Raw genomic sequence first — 23,325 nt, 5'->3', positions numbered from 1 at the left:
CTATAAATTTAGGGCAGAGTAGCTGCCCGATTAACAATTTGAGATAAGTGGATGACACACTCCGCATTACTGGCGAAGACATGAAAGGACTACTGATGCAGGCTGAAGCAGGATTACAGCTGAACATCAAGAAGACAAAGATATTCCCCGTTACTGTGGATGGGTGTGAAAGTTAGAGAACAAAGAAAGCTGGCAAAGAAAAAAAATTGATTCATTTCAAACGTGGCATTGGAGGAGAGTTTTATGGATTCCGTGGACCGGGGAAAAGACAAATCAGTGGGTTCGAGACCAAATCAAACCAGAACTCTCCCCAGTGGCTAAAATGACTAAACTGAGGCTATTGTACTTTGGTCACATTATGAGAAGACAAGAGCCACTGAAACAGATATAAATGCTGGGGAAAGCGGAAGGCAGCAGGAAAAAAGTAAGACCCAACATAGGGTTGCCAAGTCCAATTCAAGAAATATCTGGGGACTTTTGGGGTGGAGCCAGGAAACTTTGGGGGTAGAGCCAGGAGCAAGGTTGTGACAAGCATAATTGAACTCCAAAGGAAGTTCTGGCCATCATGTTTAAAGGGACCACACCCCTTTTAAATGCCTTCCCTCCATTGGAAATAACGAAGGATGGGGGCACCTTCTCTTGGGACTCATAGAATTAGGACTCCCTGGTCCAATCCTTTTGAAACTTGGAGGGTATTTTGAGGAGCGGCACTGGATGCTTTGCTGCAAATTTGGTACTTCCACCTCAAAACACAGCCCCCTCCCCGAAGCCCCAGATAACCGCAGATCAATTCTCCATTATACTCTGTGGGACTCGGTCTCCATATGGAATAATGGAGTGCCCAGCAGACATTTCCCTCCCCCTCCCTCCGCTTTCTGATGACCCTGAAGTGGGGGGAGAACCTCCAAACTGGGGGATCCCCTGCCCCCACCTGAGGATTGGCAACCCTAATCCAACATGAGAACTTAAGCTCTGGCCTTCAGTTTGCCAAACTGGAGAAAGGCTGATAATCAGGGCTTTTTTTGTAGCAGGAACTCCTTTGCATATTAGGCCACACACCGCCTGATGTAGCCAAACCTCCTGGAGCTTACAGTGGGCCCTGTACTAAGAGCCCTGTAAGCTCTTGGAGGATTGGCTACATCAGGGAGGTGCGGCCTAATATGCAAAGGAGTTTCTGCTACAAAAAAAGCCCTGGTCATAATAATAGGACGTTTTAGAGGACATTGATTCACAGAGCTGCCATAAGTTGGAAGCAACAAGATGGCACCGCACGCACACACACACACCCACACACACAGAGCTGCCCAATTATCCCCTATAAGTTAGAAGAATAATGGCTTTGCTGTTAAACAGCTGTTGAGGGATAAAGTTTGGCAAGGAACTTGTCCTCATTGAGTAGGCTTCTCCCAAAATCCCAACAATAATTTGGAATGACAAGGCCATCGTACAGGGCCATTTTCAAAGAGTTTTCCCCCCCAGCATTTCTCCATTATACAGCCTTAAAATCAAGGTTTATCCCAGGAGTATGAAATCTGGCATGAAGAATCTTATCTGGTAAGTGGTATGATCTGACAAAATCTGATGAAGGATGACTGGGTTGCAACAGCTGACAAGACTGGCTTTTATATCCATACTGCCATATTAGTCTGTCCCAAGCATAATAAAGCCATGGGTTGAAGGTGGATAAAGAGAATTGCCAGACTCCCATAATACTCTGTCACACAGTGTCATCCAATTAAGTTAATGGAGTGAGTATTCGGGGCACGAGGAAGCCCTCCGTCACACAAGGTGTATTTAACGTATGGAATTCATTGCCACGAAGTGTCACAGAGGTCACAAGCTTCGACAGGTTTTTTTAAAACAACCTGAAGACTGGACAACAGCCAAGAAGTTTTATAATGCCTCCCGAGGTCTCTGTTTCCTGTTAATCTTCTCATTTTTGTTTCCCCCCCCTCTAAATGCCAGGGGTTGGAAATGTCATTTCTTCCTAAGAAAACCAGCCGAGTTTAACCTCATTTAATTAGGTGAGCCTGCGTACATAGTAACGTCAACACAGCTCAAAACACAGTTTGCAATGTGTTGCAGAGGTGCGGTAGGTGAAGTGGGCATGAGTATTGCCATCCATGGAAACGAGTCCTGGAGAGCTCGGTCGTAAGGTCCTGCCTTGTGCCATCAGAGAGGACCAGCGCAGCACTGCTAGTGCAGGGATCCACAACGTGGTGCCCACCGAATGCTTTTAGAAAGTGGGTGTGGCCTAGTGATTCATTTGCCCGGCAAGGATTCTGATGGACCACTGGAGATTCGATTGGCTGTACAGATTTTTTTTAATGTTAATTTGGAAGCAGCTCCCCCCACATCTTTACTGTGGAACTGAAGGGCAACTCCAGCAGCCTCCTGGCTCCGCCTCCTGTGGCAGCCATTTTGTGGCAGCGCCCATCACACTGGGTCAGAAATCCAAAAGTGCCTGCAGGCCCAAAAAAGTCAGAGACATCTGCGCTGGTGGGTACTCCAGATCCACTCTGCAGAGGGGAATGTGACCCAGAAGCACCAAGAAGGTGCAGAGAGCATAGCAGCTGCAGCCTCCATACAACCCCATTGCAGCACACCTATTATGGGGTACCAGGCTGTTGAGACAAGTCAACCAGAACATGCTGATGTTGCCATGTACACACCAGGACCGATTTCCCACTAGCCTTATGCGCTCTCATGCTCCTCCATGGGGCTTCCGTCGGATTTCACACTAGCTGCCCCGGGGCTGCAGCTAGCTTTGCCTCTTTTGTGCAGCAAACAAGATCCTCAAAAAACCAGTTTCTGCTTGCTTCGCGAAAAAGGCAAAGTAGTTGCAGCCCCGGGACAAATAGTGTGAAATCCGACGGAAGCCCTGCAGAGAAGAGGAGCGTGAGAGCGGCGTAAGGCTAGTGGGGAATCGGTCCAGATGTCAGGCCATCGTTGCTCATGCACGGAGAGCACTAAGAAAGGTCAGAAAGGAAATGCGACATCCTCTACTGAAAGGAGCACCCCAGTATGGCTGGAAGGGGCCCTTGGTCAGTGTCGTATCTGAGGATCTCTGCAGACATAGATTTGACTCTTCTCTTGAAGTCCTTCCTTGGAGTCCCTTTTGGTAGGTGCACACAGTGGGAAGGAAATGTGGCCACTCCAACTGTGGGATTCACATGGTACTGTAGTTCTCTCAGCACAGGCACCCCTGATAAAACAGCCCAGACATTTCCAGAACAAAAGTTTGGGTTCATAGGCTCAGCAGGGCGGTTAAAGTGCTGCAGAATTATGAGTGAGACAGCAACAAGTTGCAGTCAACTGAAGGTGACCCTGTAGGATTTTCAAGCTAAGAGACATTTAGGGTGACCCTGGGTGTCCTGGATGGTTTCTCATCCAAATAGTAGCCAGGGCTGACCTTGCTTAGCTTCTGAGATCTGAGAAGAGGCTAGCTTAGGCTAGCCAAGTCAGGGTGAACACACCACTGCAGTTTCCCAAAAGGTATTCCTGCCAGCTTTCCAACAGTTCACTCAGAAAATGCATCCCTCTCTCAAACTGGGGCCATGGGTTTGGATCGCACTAAAGGCAAAGCTGACAAGAAGGCAATGCTCATCTTCCGGTTACCAACAGACCAAGGAACCAGATGAGAGTCCAGCACACTTTGCTGTCCTTCTGGCCCTACCTCTTCCCCACCCCTGCAAGATGAACGGCTTATCGGATACCTGCTGCAATCTGGAAGAGTGTGCGATCTCAGGCCCCTTTCCCCCTGCAAGAGCACACCCGTGCCACACTGCACCATCCCTTCAGCCCCTCCCAGTGCAAGCAGCTTGTTGAGGTCAGTATCATGTAGAAGGTGGGAATCAATCCCCATCACTCTATCTCTGATTGAAGAGAAACACAGCTGTAGAATACACTGTACATTTCTTGAACATCACCAGGAATGCAGAAAGCAAGTCAAGTGAATAGGGTCGCCTGCATTCTTGTTCCAGCAAGGGTCCTGTGCTAGCTGCGTGGACAGAGCAGATAGGGCCGCTGCATGCTCACCAAAAGAATGGGAGTGCTGGACAGTCCGTTGTGCAGCTTCCAGTGCTGCAGGATCAAGGCTAGAGTAAGAAGGTTGGCAACCCCACAGCACAGGGCTGTGGCTCAGTGGTAGAGTATCTGCTCAGCATGCAGAAGGTCCCAGGTTCAATCCCTGGCATCTCCAGTTGAACGGAATAGGTCAGGGGTGTCAAACATGCAGCCTGAGGGCTCCTGTCAGGCCCACAAGCAACTCACTGTCACTCACTTCCTTCTGTATCAGTTTGCTTTGCCAGCCTCATGCAACCACACAGGAGCTACAGAGCAAAGCCTCTATTTTCTCCATTGGCTGACCAGCACACAAAGGAACTTATGTAGTAAATCTCACAATGTCCAACCATTTCATGTTTTTCCCTGGGACTTAGGCTTGAAGCATTGACCATGAGATTTCTGTAATGAATGCCAATAAATCAAAAGTAGGTTTGCAACTTACAGACACACACCTGAACAGCATACTCAAGATTGCTACAGCACAGACACTGTCTCCAGATTTTGATGCAATAATTCAGAGCAAGAGGTGTCAGTTAGCAGAAACTGTTAAACAAAATATTGCAAGAGTGCTCATCTTTCCAGCATATTTTAAGTTTTTAAAAAATCTTTAATTGCGTTATGTCTGTGTCCTTTATAAATTGTATATCTCCGCTTCTTGGCATTACATTTTATGACACACATGGCCTGACCCAGCAAGGGCTCAATGATATCAGGTCTGGCCCTCACTGCAAATGAGTTTGACACCCCTGGACTAGGTGATGATAAGCAATGTGAAAGACTTCTGCCTGAAACCCTGGAGAGCTGCTGCAAGTCTGAGTAGATGACACTGACCTTGATGGACCAAAGGTCTGATACAGTATAAGGCATAGGTTTGCCAGCTCTTGGTTGGGAAATACCTGGAGATTTGGGGGTGGAGTCCGAGGAAGGCGGGGCTTGGCGAAGTATAATTCCATAGAGCCCACCTTCCAAAGTGACCATTTGCTAATGTTTTACATTTGGAAATTAAGGAGATTGAGGAAATAAAAATATACTGCAAATTGCTTAGTCTCCCCCCACTCTTGTCCCTGGTATCTTATTCCTGCATTTGTCTGGATCCCGATTACTTCCCACGCTTGCCAGTCCAAGGTTTGTGTGGGAAGCCGACAGAATGCATACCTCTGGAGCTCAGATGTATGGCTCATGTTAAGGCATGCCATCTAAACAGCCAAGAACAAGCTGGAGACAGGCACAAAATGGCAGCCTGTGTGGAAGGTGGGAATCAGGTGGGGTGATCAGACTGGCTTTGCATCATTGCAGAAAAGGAGGAGACGGCAGGGATCCAGGAAAAGTTGTACTGAAAGGAAAGCACATGGGATTGATGGATAGGAAAGAAGAAGCTGTTTTGGACAAGGAAGACTTCACCGGTGGATAATATAAAGGGGCAGTAGTGATTCAAGTACTGTTGACTTTCGATGTAGAAGACATAGGATAAAACCTCTGAGCAGCTATTTATACTACCCTTGTCTGTGCAAAGAGGGCAGCTAAAGCAGCTTACAAATTCATGAAAGGAATGTGAAACAACATTAACTCTATTGCTGGACTTGGCCACATCCAGGGCCTTAGGCCACACTCTCCTGATGGAGACAATCTTCCTGGAGCTTACATTTGGCCCTGTACTAAGAGCCCTGCAAGATCTTGGAGGATTGGCTACATCAGAGGGGAGTGGCTTAGTATGCAAAGGAGTTCCTGCTACAAAAAAGCCCTGCCCGCATCCCTTAGCCACACTGCCACCAGGAGGTGAGAGGGGTCTCATATTTCTCTCAGCTCTCTTGCTTTCCACACCTCCTTTTATCCTTGAAGGTAAAATACAAGACACAAATATAAAAGTGTGAATTAAGTATCTGAAAGGAAGATATGAACATTGAACTGGACATTTGTTGTGCAGGAGTGCTTTATTGTTTTCTTCAGTGTGACTGTAACTCAGGGAGATAGAACAGCTAGATTCGAGTCCAGTAGCACCTTTGAAACCAACAGGATTGGGGAGGGGGGGGTAATAAGTTTCCACAGGGGTGGAATTCTAGCAGGAGCTCCTTTGCATATTAGGCCACACACCCCCTGATGTAGCCGATCCTCCAAGAGCTCACAAGGCTCTTTTTTGTAAGCTCTTGGAGGATTGGCTACATCAAAGGTGTGTGGCCTAATATGCAAAGGAGCTCGTGCTAGAATTCTACCTCTGAGTTTTCAAGAGTCAAAACTCACTTTATCAGATACCAGATGTGAATTGAGCTGTTCGACTGAAGGCCAACATGGCTGCCTTCTGAAACTAGCTTTGTGGAGGTAGCAATACTTATGCTACTTCTCTTCCCCCTCCACACAACAGAATTCAAACGGCTACATTATCTTGGCTCTCCCCCAAGCTAGTGATTGGTGGCAGAAAGTGCCGTCAACTCACAGCTGACATTTATGGCGACCCATAGGGTTTTCAAGAAGAGAGACATTCAGAAGTGGTTTGCCATTGCTTGCCTTGGCATCATGACCCTGGTATTCCTTGGAGGTCTCCCATCCAGGGCTTTTTTTGAGCAGAAACACACGGGAACAGTTTCGGCTGGCTTGGTGTCATGGGTGTGGCCTAATACGCAAATGAGTTCCCACTGGGCTTGTTCTACAAAAAAAGTCCTGCGTGAAGCAATGGTGATGTCAGGGGGTGTGGCCTAATATTCAAATTAGTTCCTGCTGGGATTTTTTCTACAGAAAAAAAGCCCTTCTCCCATCCAAATATTAACCAGAGCCAACCCTGCTAAGCTTCTGAGACAAGATCAGGCTAGCCTAGGCTATCCAGGTCAGGGCAAGCTAGTAATTACAGAATTATGTCTTTATTGAAACATTTCTATCCCACCTTCCCCCACAACATAAGGCAGCTTACAATATATGATTAAGAACATCATATAGCAAAATAGCAAATCCCCACCCTTCCCTGGCCTAATGAGATCTAATGCACTTGCTGACATTTCTCTAAAACCTTCCTAGTCAAGACTGTTCCTAAGGCTTATTCTATACCTTGACATCACTAGCAGACACATGAAAGTTGTCTGAAGATGCTGCGATAAGGACACCAAGGCATTCACTGATCCTAGAAAACTCTTCTTACTAAAACCACCATTTTCCTCTCAGTTTCGCCTCTGCCAGATAAGCCTTTTCCTTCAGAAGCCACTGCCACCACTAGCGACTGCTGAATCTTCACTCACTGTCACCGGGCTGAGGCTATTATCTTCTGCCAAACGATTCAACCAATTAAGGCTCACTATATCTCAGACCCTTGTTTCATTGGCTCAAAGCTAATGGCCAATGGAAGTGGCTCAATTGTCCACTAAGTAACCAAACATGGTTTTGGCCAGTCGGAAGCGATAGATGTAGAATGCTTCCGGCCCATATAAATGTGAGAGAGGCTCACTGAAAACTTCAGAGAGAAAAACCACTCCTTTAGCCATATTGCCTCAACATTGATTCCAGAGGCCTACATAATGTATAGTTGTACTTCTACAATCAAAATGAAAATAGCTCATATTTACCTCATCACTTTGTATTTGCTCAATATTAAACATTATACTATAAACGTTATATTAAACATTATACTTGTCCTATGGAACCATAATTTATACTCTTTATAAGTATTGGCAACATTCTGCATAGGATTTTTAGTGTTCCTCCCCACACTGCAAAGAAAAAAAAGAAAAGGAGTTAAAACAAAAGCAAGAAAATTCAAGGTCTAAAACACCCAAAGTCAAAGAACTGAACTTGAGTCCAGTGGCACCTTTAAGAACAACAAAGTTTAATTCTGGATATAGGCTTCTGTCTGCATGCATACCTCTTCGGACAGTTGGTCTTAAAGGTGCCACTAGGCTCAAATTTTGCTCTGTTGCTTCAGACCAACATGGCTGCCCACCTGCAGTTTAGGTTATCTCACACAAACACGAAAGTATCAGTATAACAGAATAAGGAGAAGAAGAACTTGGCCACCAAAGGCAGGACAAATTCAGGTTTGCCAGCCTCCAGGTGGGGCCTGGAGTTCTCCCAGAATTCCAGGTGCTCTCCAGGCTACAGTTCTCCTAATGGCAGCTTTGGACTCTGGACTCTATGGCAACAAATCCCTGCTCACCTCCCATCCATCTCCCGAACCCAAGTCCCACCCCTAAACCTCCAGGAATGTCCCAACACAGATCTGGCAACTTGACTACTTTCTCAGATATGTCTCCCCCTCCCCTTAAGGTCTATATGGGGAGCCATTTGTGAAACCTTCCTGAAGGTGGGGAAGGGTAAAATCCTTTTTACTTTTTCTATGCACTCACATTCTGAATCATGGGCACACACAGGGCTTTAGAAGTAGAAAAAGCCCAGCAGGAACTCATTTGCATATTAGGCCACATCCGTGACTCTTCTTACTAAAACCACCATTTTCCTCTCACTTTCGCCTCTGCCAGATAAGCCTTTTCCTTCAGAAGCCACTGCCACCACTAGCAACTGCTGAATCTTCACTCACTGTCACCGGGTTGAGGGTATTATCTTCTGCCACTAAGCCAGCCAGAACTGCGTTCCTGTGCATTCTTACTAAAAAAAAAGCCCGGCCATGTGTGGCTGTAATTTAACTTTAAAAAACAACCAAGAGTTCATAATCTCAGTTACACCAAGGTTGTCCCTCTGTTTCTACCTATGCCACTTTATAGGGTTATTGTGAGCAGTGTTCCCTCTAAGCTGAGTTAGCATGAGCTTGCTCACAGTTTTTTAGCCTCTGGCTCACACATTTTTGTCTTAGCTCAGAAAGGATGGCCCCAGAGCATACTCATTGATGCAGGAGCTCACAACTTTAATGCCAGTAGCTTTCAAAGTAGAATTTTTGCTCACAAGTCTCCACAGCTTAGAGGGACTATTGATTGTGAGTCTCAAACAGAGTGAGACTCTGAACTTCTTGAACCGGTAGGGTGTTCCCTTCTTGGTGTTGCTGTAGGGAAGTATCCAGTGGGCCTGTACTTGAGTGTGAGAAATCACCGGGGTTGTTATTTGGTCAGGTTCGAACCTGCTGCTTTTTATGCTTTCTGCGTTTCCCAGCCCCACACCCCTTCCTTAGCCTCAGGGCTCATCTCTAGGCAAATGTCTAATGTGGGAAAGGTCTATAGCACCGAGCAGGGGGAGTTGGTACGCTACAAGGAGGGGATCCGTTTCTGTGTTCAGGCACAGGTGCCAAAATGTACAGGTACATTCCTAATCCCCAGGATAGGGAGTAGCATGAGAATTGAAGAAACAAAGAAGGAGGTCCCCCCCTCCAGCGAGTGAGCTTGCAGGGAGCCAAGAGGCCAAAAATAGAAAATGGGGGTAGATTTGAAAAAAAGGTGATGGGATAACAAGTTGGAGACCCTGAAACGTGATCCTACTCAGCAGACCGGCTTTGTTCATAATGAAGACTTGGGGAACCAAGCCCACCTAGAGAGATGCCAGCCTCCAGGTGGGCCCTGGGGATCCCCTGGAATTGCAGCCCATCGCCAGACTAGAGAGATTGGTTCCGCTGGAGAAAAGGGATGCTTTGGAGGAGGGTGGACTCTACGACATTGTACCCCACTGAGGTCCCTGTCCTCCCTCCAGGATCCACTCCAAATCTCCAGGAGTCTCCCAACCTGTAGCTGGCAACTCTACTTCTCCATCCCCCGCCAGTGGCCAGGGGGGACCTGGCAACCCGACCCCCCTCCGCCCTGTAACCCAGGGGTGTCAAACATGTGGCCCTGGGGGCCAAATCAGGCCCCTGGAAGGCTCCCATTAGGCCCCCGAGCAACTGGCTGTCATCTGCTTCCTGCTCCCTCTCTCTTGCTTCCTTCTGCATCACAGCTTGCTTTGCCAGGCTTGCTCAATAGCTCAGGAGTTAAAGAGCAAAGCCTCTTTTTTCCATTGGCTGAGGCTCCTCCCTTGGGAAGGAAGCAGGGGAGGGAGAGCTTGCTTTGCCAAACTCTCTCAGTTGCATAGCAGACTACTGAGGCAAGCCTCTCTTCCTTCTATTGGCTGAGACTCCTCCCTCTCCTCGTCCCCTGGGGAAGGAAGGAAAGAGCCAGCGTTTCCTTTGCCCAGTTCCCTCAATCATACAGGAGAGATACAAAGAAAGCACCTTTAAGACCAATGAGTACTAATATTTTAAACATGTTTTATTTTAAGGGTTTAAAAAATCTTTAACTGTGTTTGTCCACATCCTTTATAAAGTTTATATTTCTGCTATCTGGCATAACATTTTATGACACACATTGCCCGTCCAACAAGTTCTCATTTATGTTGGATCCTGCCCTAATAACAAATGAGTTCGACACCCCTGCTCTAACCTGCTGTTGAGTCCCATTGTACAGAAGCTGTTCGACCCCCACGCCACCTTCGCTTCTTGAACTGGCAATTGGGGTGAACCAGATGGTATCTGCAGGCGCAATCTGGCCCAGGGCCGTGAGGTGCTGATTCCTAGACTAGACAATCAGGTGTGCGTAAAGACTGACAGGGGGTGAGTAGAGAATACCACAGAGAGCCAGGATGTTTGCTGAGGAAAATTCCCCCCGCCCCAGTCTGCTGAGCCTTGAGGGCAAGGCTGTTGCAAAACTGAAAAGTCATTAAAAACTTGATTTTTGCTGCAGCTTATCTAAAGCCCGTTAAACCTAGGAGAAATGAATAGGGAGGGTATGGCTGCTTAAAGAGCTCAATCTGAAAGCCTGAGGGTGCAAGATGAACTAGGTCTGCTTAGACGTAAGCAGGGGTGGAATTCTAGCAGGAGCTCCTTTGCATATTGGGCCACACCCCCTGATGTAGCCAATCCTCTAAGAGCTCACAAGGCTCTTTTTTGTAAGCTCTTGGAGGATTGGCTACATCAGGGGTGTGTGGCCTAATATGCAAAGGAGCTCCTGCTAGAATTCCACCCCTGGACGTAAAACTCATGTTATCATGTTGGGTTTAATCCCAATCCCAGGAAAGAGTTTTTAGGACTGCAGTTTAAATGGAGGAGGAGATTGGATGTATACCCTGCCCTTCACTCAAAACGTTTTACAAACTCCTTCCTCTTCCCCTCCCTTCCTCTTCCCCTCCCTACGTCCTGTGAGGTAGGTGAGGCTGAGAGAGCTGTGACAGAAACTGCTCTTGAGAGGAACAGCTCTGTGAGAACTTGTGACTGACTCAACGTCACTCAGCAGGTGCATGTGAAGGAGTGGGGAATCAAAGCCGGTTCTCCCAGTTTAGAGTCTGTGAACATATATATGAACATATATGAAGCTCCCTTCTACTGAATCAGACCCTCGGTCCATCAAAGTCAGTATTGTCTTCTCAGACAGGCAGTGGCTCTCCAGGGTCTCAAGCTGAGGTTTTTCACACCTATTTGCCTGGACCCTTTTTAGTTGGAGATGCCGGGGATTGAACCTGGGACCTTCTGCTTACCAAGCAGATGCTCTACCACTGAGCCACAGTCCCTCCCCTCCCTGTGTTTCAACCACTACGCCAAACTGGCACTACACCAAACTGGCTCTCTCTAGAGATATGAGGCACTGTACAAAAAGTAACTGTATATCTCTGGGCCTTGTCTACAGGATTGTAAACTCATGTCTGTGAGTAGATGTGCACACATTCGCCTCCACACTGGCCCAGCATGCCTTGCTTGTTCTTTGGTGCTATGGAGTATGGGAAATAGGCCTTGATTCTCAAAGGTGGCACAGAGCTTTTGGAGGCCCAAAAAGGGCAGAGGGTTCACACCACAGAATCACTATTAGCAAAGAGTAATCCTGCCATTGGAATAGCTTTATTATGGCCTAAACTGGAGTGGTTAAACTGCAGTTTAGGAGCCACATGTGGCTCTTTCACACTTATGGTTGTGTGGGTCTCAAAGCCCCCCACTGCCCTGTTGATCAACTTGGAGAAGGTATTTGTCTCTTTAAATCCCTTCTCCAAGGCAAGCCAGCCAGTGGCTTGGAGAATACATTTAAAGTTGCTTTCTTTCCACCTATCCCTCCCCCTATTTTTTCATTCCTTCCTTCCTCCAGCATCTGACATTCATGTCTTGCAGCTCTCAAACATCTGAGGTTTATTCTATGTGGCTTTTACCCCTGGCCTAAACTGTTGCATTTGTGAGAGGTGTTTGTGTGTGTGTGTCTCAGAACAGTGAGTCCAAAAGACCATGGAAATACAGAAGGGTGCAAGCTCTGGGTGAGACAGTTCCTGGAGACTGGAGGTGAAATTTGGGGTCAGCAGGGTCTGTGGAGAGGAGGAAGCTCTGTGGAGTATAATGCCATAAAGTCCACCTAGGATTGGCAGTTCTGGGCTGGGAAATTCCTGGAGATTTTGGGGGAAGGGTGGAGTCTGGGGGTGGGGTTTGGCAAGGAGAGGGGTTTCAGCCATAGAGACCAACATCCAGGGCAGCCATTTTCTTCAGGGGTGCTAATCTCTGTCACCTGGAGATCAGCTGTAAATCTGGGAGATCTTTGGCCATCATCTGAAGACTGGCAACTTCAGGTCCACCCTGCAAAGTAGCCATTTTTGTTCACAGACCTCTGTAGCCTGGAGACCAGTTGCAATACCAAGAGATCTCCATGCTTAATCTGCAGTTCATATTGAACAGTGCTACATTTTTAGCCATAGCTCATAAAATTTGCAAAGATAAAGTCCAGATGTAATTTTGTGATATTTAGGTTTTATACAAGTATTTTTAGAATTGCGTTCTTAAGTGTTCTAGATATAAACATCGCAGATAAGTTAACCGAATTTCTAACGCTATGTACTGTGATGGTACCCACAAATTGTCATTGTGGTTTTAACATAGAGATTATGCTGGTTATATACCAAATAAACTTTTGGTACTAATCTCTATGCTCCACTTGGAAATTGGGAACAAAAAAATACAACGGACTTTTTTTGAAAATGGAATTGGAATCCAGGTCTTTTTTTAAAAAAATGGCAGAATCGGAATCCAGGCCTTTAAAAAAAAATGGCAGAACTGGAATCCAGGACTTTAAAAAACAAACAAACGGCAGAAACGGAATCCAGTTTTTTTTTTTTTTTTTTAAATGGCAGAACTGGAATCCAGGCCTTTTTAAAAAATGACAGTATCGGAATCCAGGCCTTTAAAAAATGGCAGAATTGGAATCCAGCCCTTTTTTTAAAAAGAAGGTACAAGAACCACACTGCATCACAACAGGTTCCACGCTCTCTTCGCCTTAGCGACTGCCGCAACAGCACGGAAGACGCGGGTGTGCAGGTCGCGCGTGGAGGGTGCAGCCCCCTTCCTTCCACTCCCCCCTCCCTTGCCCCGCCTTCTCTTACTTCATCCTCTTCGGCGAGGCACGCGCTGTCCCTTTAAGCCTCCCCTCCCCGGCCCCGCCCCTCAGCCAATCAGAGCTCTGTAGCGGCCGGACCGGAGCGGCTGCGCCTCCAATGGGAGAGGCCGGTGCGGGCCCTATTGTTGATGAGGCGGCCGGAGCGGTAGCATCTCGGCGAGAGGAGCGTTGTCTCCATGAGGGCGAGCCGCTGAGAGAGGGGAGCCGAGGAAGCGAGCGCGGGGGACTCCGTTTTGCCCCTCCGGGGCACCCGTCGCGAGGACGGCGATGGCGTCCCAACCGCCGCCGCCGCCGCGCGTGAGGCGCAACGGCTCCCCAACGGCCGCAAGCGCCGCCGCCTCCCTGGGGGGAGGGGGAGCCGCGGCGGCTGTGGCGACGCCGACGCCCGGCGGGGCGGCCGGGACGACGGCGGGGGGAGTGGGCAACAGCAGCAGCCGCCTCCAGCCTATGCGGGCCACGGTGCCTTTCCAGCTCAAGCAGCACGGCAGCCCCACCAGGAACGGAGGCGGCGTCCCGCGGGCCCCGCAGCCGCCGCCTCCCTCGCGCACCGCCAGCCCGACGCGCCCGGGGAACGGCAGCGGCCCCGCCGTAGCCACGCAGACGCCCGCGGGGGTGGCCGCCACCAGCGCCGCCTCCTCAGCCGCCGCCTCCTCCTCCTCCTCCTCAGCGGCGCGCGGCAGCCCCACGGGCGCGGGAGGGTCGCGCGGGAGCCCGCCTCGCGCCCACCACCACCAACTGCCGCCGCCCCCCGCCTCCTCCTCCTCCCTGGCGGCGGCCTCGAGCCCCTCGCCCTGCTCCTCGCCGGTCTCGCCGCCCCTGCCCGAGAGCAGCGCCTGCGCCGCCGCCTCCTCGGGGGGAAGGATCCGGCATCGCCAGCGCCGCCGCTCCCCGGAGCAGCAGAACAGCAGGGCCTCCCCGGAGAGGAAGAGCCCCGGCTCCCCCGGCTGCAAAGGTGAGAGAGAAGGGGAGGGGAGGGGAGCCCTTACAACCCCTCCTCCCCGCATTCGACTCATTGTGCTGAAAATGGGACATCGACGCTACCACTCACAAGACTCTGCAGCTTAGAGGGAACATTGATCTCGAGTTACACTCAATACTGCCAACAGTGTTCCCTCTAAGCTGAATTAGTGTGAGCTAGCTCACAGATTTTTAGCCTCCAGCTCGCACATTTTTGTCTTAGCTCAGGAGTGTTCCCTCTAAGCTGCAGAGTCCGGTGAGCGAAAATTCTATTACGTGAGCTCCTGGCATTCAAGTGGTGAGCTTGTGGCGTTAAAGTTGTGAGCTGCTGCATAAATGATTGTGCTCTAGGGTCCTTCCTGAGCTAAGACAAAAATGTGTGAGCTGGAGGCTCAAAATCTGTGAGTTAGCTCACACTAATTCAGCTTAGAGGGAACACTGCTCGCAGCATTGAGTGTACTCGAGATCAATGTTCCTTCTAAGCTGCAGAGTCTGGTGAGCAAAAATTCTACTTTGTGAGCTCCTGGCATTCAAGTTGTGAGCTCCTGCGTCAATTAGTGTGCTCTGGGGTCATCCTTCCTGAGCTAAGACAAAAAGGTGTGAGCTGGAGGCTAAAAATCCGTAAGCTAGCTCATGCTAACTCAGCTTAGAGGGAACACTGGTCTAGAATGAGGCCTGGGAAGGGCTTGAGGGAGTTAGGAAGGGGCTACTGGCATTAAAGTTGTGAGCTACTGCATCAGTTATTGTGCTCTGGGGTCAGCCTTCCTGAGCTAGGACAAAAAGGTGTGAGCTGGAGACAAAAAAGCTGTGAGCTAGCTCATGTTAACTCAGCTTAGAGGGAACACTGCTGGAGATGTGCAGGAGGCTGCTTTGATTGGGCTTCCATATGAGGCTGGCTTTAATTTGGGGGGGGGGGGGGAGGTGAGGGGGAATTCTTCAGGTGGTTAGGGAAGAAGCTGTTCTGCCCCAGGAACAATGACCGAGGCTGTGGTCACACACGCTGAATAATGCACTTTCAATGCATTTTTCCAACTGGATTTTGCAAGTTCACACAGTAAAATACAGCTGGAAAGTGCATTGAAAGTGCATTATTTAGTGTATGTGATCCCAGCTTCAGAGCCTGTTTAGGTTTTGCATCCTGAGAGTGGCATGTCTCGCTGCTCCAGTAACCCGAGCCTGGCCACAAGGGGGGGGGGGGGAGGGCTTTTCCCGGCACTTGGTGTACTTTTTTCAGCCAGGCCCCTTCCCATTGTTTGAGAAATTGGGGTGTTGTGTGTGTGACTGTGTGGCACCTCATCCTACTTGTTTGCATCTCTCTTATGCAGGTTTTTTTTTTTTTTGTGGTTTGGGGAGAAGAGGTGGCTTCTCTTTTGGGCTGGCCTCCCATAACTTGAAGACTAGTGGGTTTCTCCATACCTTTGGAGGAATTTTGTTGGATGGTGTGTGTTGAGTCTGCCTTGAAACTTTGCAAAGTAACCACCTTTATAGCCTGGAAAGTGTAAAATGGAAATAGAGGTGTGAAAGGACATGACTAGACATGTCTGTCTGGTTACCATGCAGCGTGAAGAAGTGTGCATGCACATGAAAGCTTATACCCAGAATTAAACTTTGTTGGCTTTAAAGGTGCTACTGAACTCAAACTTTGTTATGATTTCCATGCAGTTTTTGCGGGCGGCTCTGAAAAACTTGCCAAAATGCTAAGGAATAGATGTCAGCTTTTCTTTGCTCGGCATCACTAAAGAAAGGAAGGAAGTGTAACTGTGTGACTCTTGGTTTTGGATTCCCCTTGTCTGTGGCAATTAAAAATTACTACAAATTACTATGTAGCAGGGGAAATAATATAAGACATTTTGGGAGGTATCATAGAGTGTGCCTTGCTGATTAGTTAGAATCATAGAGTTGGAAGGGATTTCCAGGGTCATCTAGTGTGACCCCCCTGCACAACGCAGGAAATTCACAGATCCCTCCCCCCTCACACACATACCCAGTGACCCTTGTTCCATGCCTAAAAGATGGCAAAAACCCTCTAGGATCCCTGGCCAAACTAGCCTGGAGAAAAATTGTTTCCTGACCTCAAAGTGGTGATTGGTATTTCCACTTGCCTAATCACCTGTGGTGAGTAACATATGTTACATCTGATAAACCCCTGTAACATATTCTCTCATAAACAATTCAGAATGTATATCAGCCTGGCGGAAGTCCTAGTGACTTACCTGGCATATATGCAGTGTGTGCAGGATGTACATCAATACAGAAGTATTCCATATTATAAAAATCCTAAATGGGGAGGGGGAAAACATCTTTTAAGCCTTTCTGAAGGTAGCAAATGCAAAAGTAGTATAATACGGTTAGAGCAGGGGTGTCAGACATGCGACCCAGGGGCTGAATAAGGCCCTTGAGCAACTGGTTCTTGTCTGCTTCATTCTTCCCCTCTCTTGCTTCCTTCTGCATCTCAGCTTGCTTTGCAAGGCTTGCTCAATCGCACAGGAACTACAGAGCAAAACCTCAATTTTCTCCATTGGTCGAGGCTCCTCTCCCTCCTGATCCCCTGGGGAGGGAGGGAAAGAGCCATCGCTTCCTTTACCCTGTTACCTGGATCCCATGAGAGAAATACAAAGAAAGCACCTTTACGACCAAGAAGTGCTAATGTTGAGCATGTTTTAAAAAAAGAATCTTTAGTTGTGTTTGTGTCCTTTAAAAAGTTTATATCTCTGCTAACTAATGTTAAATAGATACACACATGGCCCGGCCTGGCCTGGCCCGACAAGATCTCATTTATGTCAGATCTGGCCCTCATAACAAATGAGGTCGACACCCCTGGGTTAGAGTATTGTACAGGACCGGAGTGACCTGTGTTCAAATCCCCATTTGACCCTGAACTTTCCTGGGTGTCCAAGGGCTAGCTGTGCTCCCTCAGCCTAACTTCCCTCATTGCTTGTTGTGTGGTTAAGGTAAGAGCCGTAAGTTGCCTTGAGTTTCTTGAAGGAAGGAAGGATAAAAATATGATAAAAAACAAAATGAGGATAGTGATGGTGGAAAGTGTGGTCAAGTTGCTGAGGACTTCTGAGGACTTGTAAGAGACAATCCGGCCTCTGCAAAGCAATCTTGGACTTCTTTGGTAGTCTTTCATCGCTGTACTTCCCAGGGCCACAACGCAGCTTAGTTTACAAGATCTGACAAGATCAAGCTATCATAGAAAGTAAAATTGCCCAGTTGCCTTTACTTGATCTGTAAAACAGAGAAGGTAGTAATACAAAGGTGTACTGTTTTCTTGGCCAGTAAAGATGCCTAGTGTTGGAGTATTGGGCTGGAAAGACCTGGGTTCAGATCCCCAAAGTGCCATAAAACATCACAAGTTGACCTTTGGCCGTTCACTGTGGTGACTAACATTGGGGAATGGAAATGAATAGCATTTGTGTGCTGCCTCACACTCTAGGATGGAAGAATGAGATAAAAATCTAATACAGTAAGTTGGATGAAATTATGAATACCTTAGGGATTTTCCATTTCTCTATAGAGACTTGACCTACACCTCAGGGATGCTCTGCAAGTGGCCCGCGAATTCGAAGAATTGGTAGCCTTCTGTATGAAACAAGCCGTATGTAGAGGCATAATAGCCTTGTGTGTAATCCACTTGCCTAGTCACCTGTGGTGAGTAATGAGTGCTTCCAAGCAAGGAATATCTTGTGAAATGGGAAGAAATAGGCTGCTTTCTTTTTTCAGTTCCCTCCCCTTTCCGTGCCTTGTCATTAGTCTACAATTATCCAAAATAGGTATGTGCTGGCTGTTAAGGCTGACTTATTTATCAGGGTGTGCTGATACATTTTGAAACAATGTTAAGTGCCTTCCCTCTGATCACTAATACTGAAAGATTTAGAAGTGTCATATTAACTGCCCAATTCCAGCTTTCTTTGGAGAAGAGGTGGTTGGGATTCTTCCAGTTTTTTATTTTTGCTCATTTGGGACCACTTGGACTATTTTCCCCAGGAAGTTCATGTTGCATGGCTATAAATAGTAGGTTTGATTTCCTTAATTTATGCATTTGAGAAAAACTATGAGTCAAGGGGGTCTTTCTTGAAACTGCTTGTGCAGATTTTCTTATGTCTGGAACCATCTCTTTAATTATACCAGTTCATACTGGTGACTTTTACTGGTTAGCGTATGTGGTTTAAATCTTATTGACTGATCATCATGGTCAATTTTAATGGATTTTTTAAAGCCATGTTTTCCAACTTTCTCCATCCTTCCAGAAGACACAAAAAAGAGTAATTATTCTGGAGTCTGCCATTCAGAAAGTTCGTGTCCTTAGGACTTCTATTCATCAGTATGTATATTTGATAATGTTGAATCAGAATTTGTTGGAATATGAGTAATGTTGCCCCACCTAGCACTTTAACTGAATTTCATGAATGGAAGCTGATCATTAACTGTTATGTGGCCATGGGGATTTTCCATGTAAAGTGGTTGGTTAATTTGTCAGAATGAGAATGCCCTTGTTTTACTTGAAATATGATGGAGGAAAGATGGCAGTTATAGGTTTGAAGGTTGGAAGATCTTTTTTTGGTCAAGTTAAGGAGAATGGAATCCGTCATCAGGCAAGTGTTGTATATGTGATGGTTGGGTTACAAACGAACTCTGCGAATCTGAGAAAGGATGGTTTATGAAGAATGAGTATAAAATATTTTAACTCATCTATTGTACTGTTTAAACCTATTTACATTTTGGATTTGCTTTCATGTTTGAACATATATGAACATATGAAGCTGCTTTCTACTGAATCAGACCCTCGTTCTATCAAAGTCAGTATTGTCTACTCAGACTGGCAGCAGCTCTCCAGGGTCTCAAGCTGAGGTTTTCCACACCTATTTGCCTGAACCCTTTTTTAGTGGAGATGCCGGGGATTGAACCTGGGACCTTCTGCTTACCAAGCAGATGCTCTACCACTGAGCCAATGTCCATCCCCATTTTAGATGTTTGATCTATAACTACAAATGTGAGCGGGACCCTAGATGTCAGTAGGATTTCAGCGTTATGTATTAAATACAGTTCCCCAGCCATGGATATTCTTTCTAGCAGTTAGCTGTTTGGACTTTGGCAAACTAGTATGCGTGCAGTTCCTTAGGGCTTCTTCCCTCTACTTAGACTTTCTCTAAAAGGGCCAAAATGCATATGTTCCAGATAACTTTTTCTTTCTTTTTTCACCTTTCCTTTTCTTTTTTTGCTTCTGGTTTGTACTTAGTGAAAAAGGGGTTGGCCTTGGTTTTATCGATTAATTGGAATGTTACATTTCCTTATATGTAAGCTAAGTATCTTACTACTTGAAAATGGAAGCTGTTAATTCTGTGTTGAGGAAAAGAGAATGGTCTTACAGGCACATAAACCAGTTTTAGAAAGACTATAAGTGAATCTGGATTGGAGAGAATTCTGTGCCATGTGTCAGTTACTTTCTTTGGAGGGTGAATTAGATGAAAATATAATGGGGACTGTTCATGTTAAACTAGGTAATTTTACTTTGGGTTTTTTGCATCAGTGTATCTTCTCTAATTGCCATAGCATTTCTCCTTTCTTGCCAAGTTTGAAACTGTCCACAAAAAGTTGCCTGGAAGGAAAAGAAACAAGACAAACCAGAAAATATAAGGCTGTGGATTACAGAGGAGTGGATAAATTGGAATGTTCCATGTATAGATTAGTTCTCAGCATACAGTTACAAGAACTTGCTGTAAGTTGCAGATCGCCTTTCTAAAACCACTAGCAGCCCTCTTTATTCAATTTTCAGGGTATAAATTTTCATACTTCTTGTCTCTAAGGGCTAGATCATTTAGACTGATAGCTTCTCATGCTTGAATTTTATTTTTTAAACCCTTTTGAGAGAAGTATATTTTCCACACACAAAGGTTTTTGGTGGTGAATGCAATACAAAGAATCTGTTCTTTGAGCCTGAAATACAGGAAGAACTTGAATGTGTGTAGTAACCTTTTCTCTTCCTCCCCCCCCGCCTGCCCCCCCAAGAGAGAGGTAATTTAGGGAGCACCTCAGCGATTAGATAAACTATTTATGTGACGAGCCTGTCTGCTTTTTAAAAAATAAAATAAAAAGCTTTTGGATGTGATTGAGTAGTGTACAAAAATAAGGGATTGAATTCAGAGGTCCCTCATTCTTTCTTTCACCCCCGCCTCTCCTTTTGCAGTGACTGTGCTTCACCCTAAAATGGGCTGTAGAACAGGGATGTCAAACTCATTTGTTACGAGGGTTGGATCTGACCTAAGTGTCACTTTGTAGGGCTAGGCCATGTGGGCCATAAAATGTAATGCCAGGTGCAGGAGTTATAAATGTTATAAAGGACACAGGCAAACCCAATTAACAATATTATTTTTTACTCAAAATATAAACTTGCTTTAAGCATTAACACTCTTACAGTATTTCCTCACAGTATCTCCCTGCTGCCCACCCTCCCACTTCCACTGCTGTCGCATTACCACTGGGACATACTGCACAGCTGTTGTCATCTGGAAACAAAAGTAATGACCAGTTGCTTGCAGGCCAGATAAGAGCCCTGGATGGGCTGGTTCCATCCCATGAGCCATATGCTTTACACCCCTGCTCTAGAGAGTCTGGGGGACGGATCTTCCAGAGCAGATATGGGGAGAACTGCAGGAGAGGAAAGGCTGTGGCTCAGCAGAAGAGCCTTTGCTTTGCATGTAGAAGATGCCAAATGCTATCCTCATCATTGCCCATTAAAAGGACCTGGCGGTTGGTGATGTGAAAGACTTCTGCCTGAAACCCTGGAGAGAGCTGCCAGTCTGAGTGCACAATACTGATGGACTGGTGGTTTGACCCAGTATAAGGCAGCTTCTTGTGTGTTTGTGCGTGCGTGTGTGCACAGAAAGTGAGGAGAGTCAGCAACTGCTTCTCAATTGTGCAGCAGGATTTCTGGATCCAAGCCATGGCCTATCAAATAAGAGGGCCTTACAAAGTAGTATTTAGGGGTGCACAGTTTACATTACTAAATTTCCAGCCGGAACTCAATTCTCGCTGGCCCCTCAGAGGGTGTGGCCTAATATGCAAATGAGTTCCTGCTGGGCCTCTTCTACAAAAAGACCTGTGTGAAACAGTGGTGATGTCAGGGGGTGTGGCCTAATATGCAAACGAGTTCCTGCTGGGCTTTTTCCTAAAAAAAAAAAAAAAGCCCTGCACAGAATTAAAGGTATTATTACAGTTCTGTACACTAGGTTCTTCTCCCCCTTCTGTAAAGCATAGGGAAGGAGAAGTAAAAAGATACTCTTCCCCGGAGTATTGCCAGGGCTAGAGCCAGTGTGTTGTAATGGATAGTGTTGGGCTATGGCCAGGGGAGAGCCAGGTTCAAATCTACCCCGAGGCTAACTTGATTACCTTGTGCCAGGCGCACCATTCGTTCAACCCACCTCTTAGACTGGCTTGTGAGAATAAATGGGAAGACGAGAACCACATATGCTCTACTGGGCTCCTGGGCTAAAAATGGAAGAGACAGTGAACAAGCTGGGCCCAAAGCAGGGAAGAGCTTGCTGCTGCTCTGCCTCAGATATGTTAATTGTCAAAATGCTAAGGTGGCTGTGTTCCTGTCATGTGCTAGGAGAGCCGGCAAGGTATAGCAGTTAAGATTGTCAGACTGGGATGTGGGAGACCCTGCTTCTGGTTCCCACTTTGCAATGGAAGCTTCATGGGGGACTTTGAGCCAATCGTGTACTCCACCTACCTTGTAGGGCTGTTGTGAGGATAAAACGGAGAAAGGGAGATGGTTGGGAGCCACTCAGGGGAGAAGAGTGGGGTATAATTGAAGTAAAATGCTTTCAGCTCAGTATTCCTGAGGCTTTCTTTCCTTTTACTTGCTTACAGAACACCTTGCCTGTGTTCTCATGGAGGCCCCCTCCCCTGAAACTCCTGTTTCATCTCTGGATTTCTTTCCTTCTCCCCCCCCCCTTTCATGTTCTCTGCCTCTTGGGGGAATAGTGTCTGAGGTGGGTTTGTCAAATGAATAATTTTTCTGCTGGTTGGACCCAGAATAACAGCACCGTGTTCTAGTTTCTGATCTGTATATTGCAAGAGGAGGAACAGCAAGGGCACACAGGGGAGGAGAAATGTCACTTCCACCTTGGCTTGATCTCTGCTTTCTCCTTCCCTCTCCCTTTGCCCAACTGGGTGGTTTTTTATGCCTACAGCTGTGTGCCCCACTGTTTTTTCCCCTTTCCCACTCCCTATTTTCTCACAACTATGCTTTCCTATATTATCCGCTACACCACTCCCCTTACTTTCTGATTTGGGGTAATTCTGGGTTGCTGTAGCAACCCAGTATGCAACCCAAAGGTTTTTTGTTTCCCCCACATTATACATAATGCACTATTCTGGGGGGAGTTAGATGCCCAATTTTTTAAAAAGCCATTGTATTTTTCTGCAGGTCTGGAGTTTCCAGAAGTATATCCTGTGTGCCTCTATGGGGGAATACTTTGATCAGCATACAGGCCATTCTTGGCTATTAGATACACAGTAACAGTCTTATCTTTAGATGTGAAAAATTGTACTGTTTGAAAAAGCTTAATTTGCAGATGTAAAAAACGCAGTTAATTTGGCCTGCCTGTTTCCACTTTAATCTCGTTTAAAGCAGTGAAAATAATAGTAATCTCTGTATCTGTACGTTGGAGGGGGAAAACCTTTTAAAATGAGCGGATGGTGGTTGTAGGAAGCTAGCTCGGCTCTATCTGAAGGCCAGATTTCTGCATGCAGGCAGTGGAGGTGGCAAAGCCCTGAGGTGGCAGTGTGGACTGTCCCAGTTGAGATTACAGGGGGCAAATTGCTGCCTTGAGTGCTCCTTTGCATACTGAATCACAAGCAAACAGGAAAAAAAAAGCACAGCAAACAAAGAACGGGAGAGAACATTTCTCTGGTTTTCTGTTTGCACCAAACCTTTAACAGAAGGTAGCATTTCAAAATGTGACCCAGCGCCTGTATCATCCGG

At 46.8% G+C, this 23,325-nt stretch overlaps 2 protein-coding genes and 1 non-coding gene across 3 annotated transcripts in view; 2 read left to right on the top strand and 1 right to left on the bottom strand.

The window, feature by feature from the left end:
- Positions 1-23,325, bottom strand: part of WDR12 (WD repeat domain 12) — a 344,303-nt gene that overhangs the window by 227,575 nt on the left and 93,403 nt on the right. The gene's annotated exons all lie outside the window — the stretch shown is intronic.
- TRNAA-AGC (transfer RNA alanine (anticodon AGC)) lies at positions 4,133-4,201 on the top strand. The gene has a single exon. It is a non-coding gene; the product is annotated as a tRNA-Ala (tRNA).
- Positions 13,647-23,325, top strand: part of FAM117B (family with sequence similarity 117 member B) — a 38,515-nt gene continuing 28,836 nt past the window's right edge. The window contains exon 1 of the mRNA XM_060257034.1: positions 13,647-14,331. Within this exon, the coding sequence (XP_060113017.1) occupies positions 13,647-14,331 (685 nt within the window). The remainder of the gene's footprint in view (positions 14,332-23,325) is intronic.

This window comes from Heteronotia binoei, chromosome 16 (genome assembly GCF_032191835.1).
Source record: "Heteronotia binoei isolate CCM8104 ecotype False Entrance Well chromosome 16, APGP_CSIRO_Hbin_v1, whole genome shotgun sequence".
NCBI lineage: Eukaryota > Metazoa > Chordata > Lepidosauria > Squamata > Gekkonidae > Heteronotia > Heteronotia binoei.
Note: the sequence above shows the minus strand (reverse complement) of the source record. Positions and strands in the feature narration are given on the sequence as shown.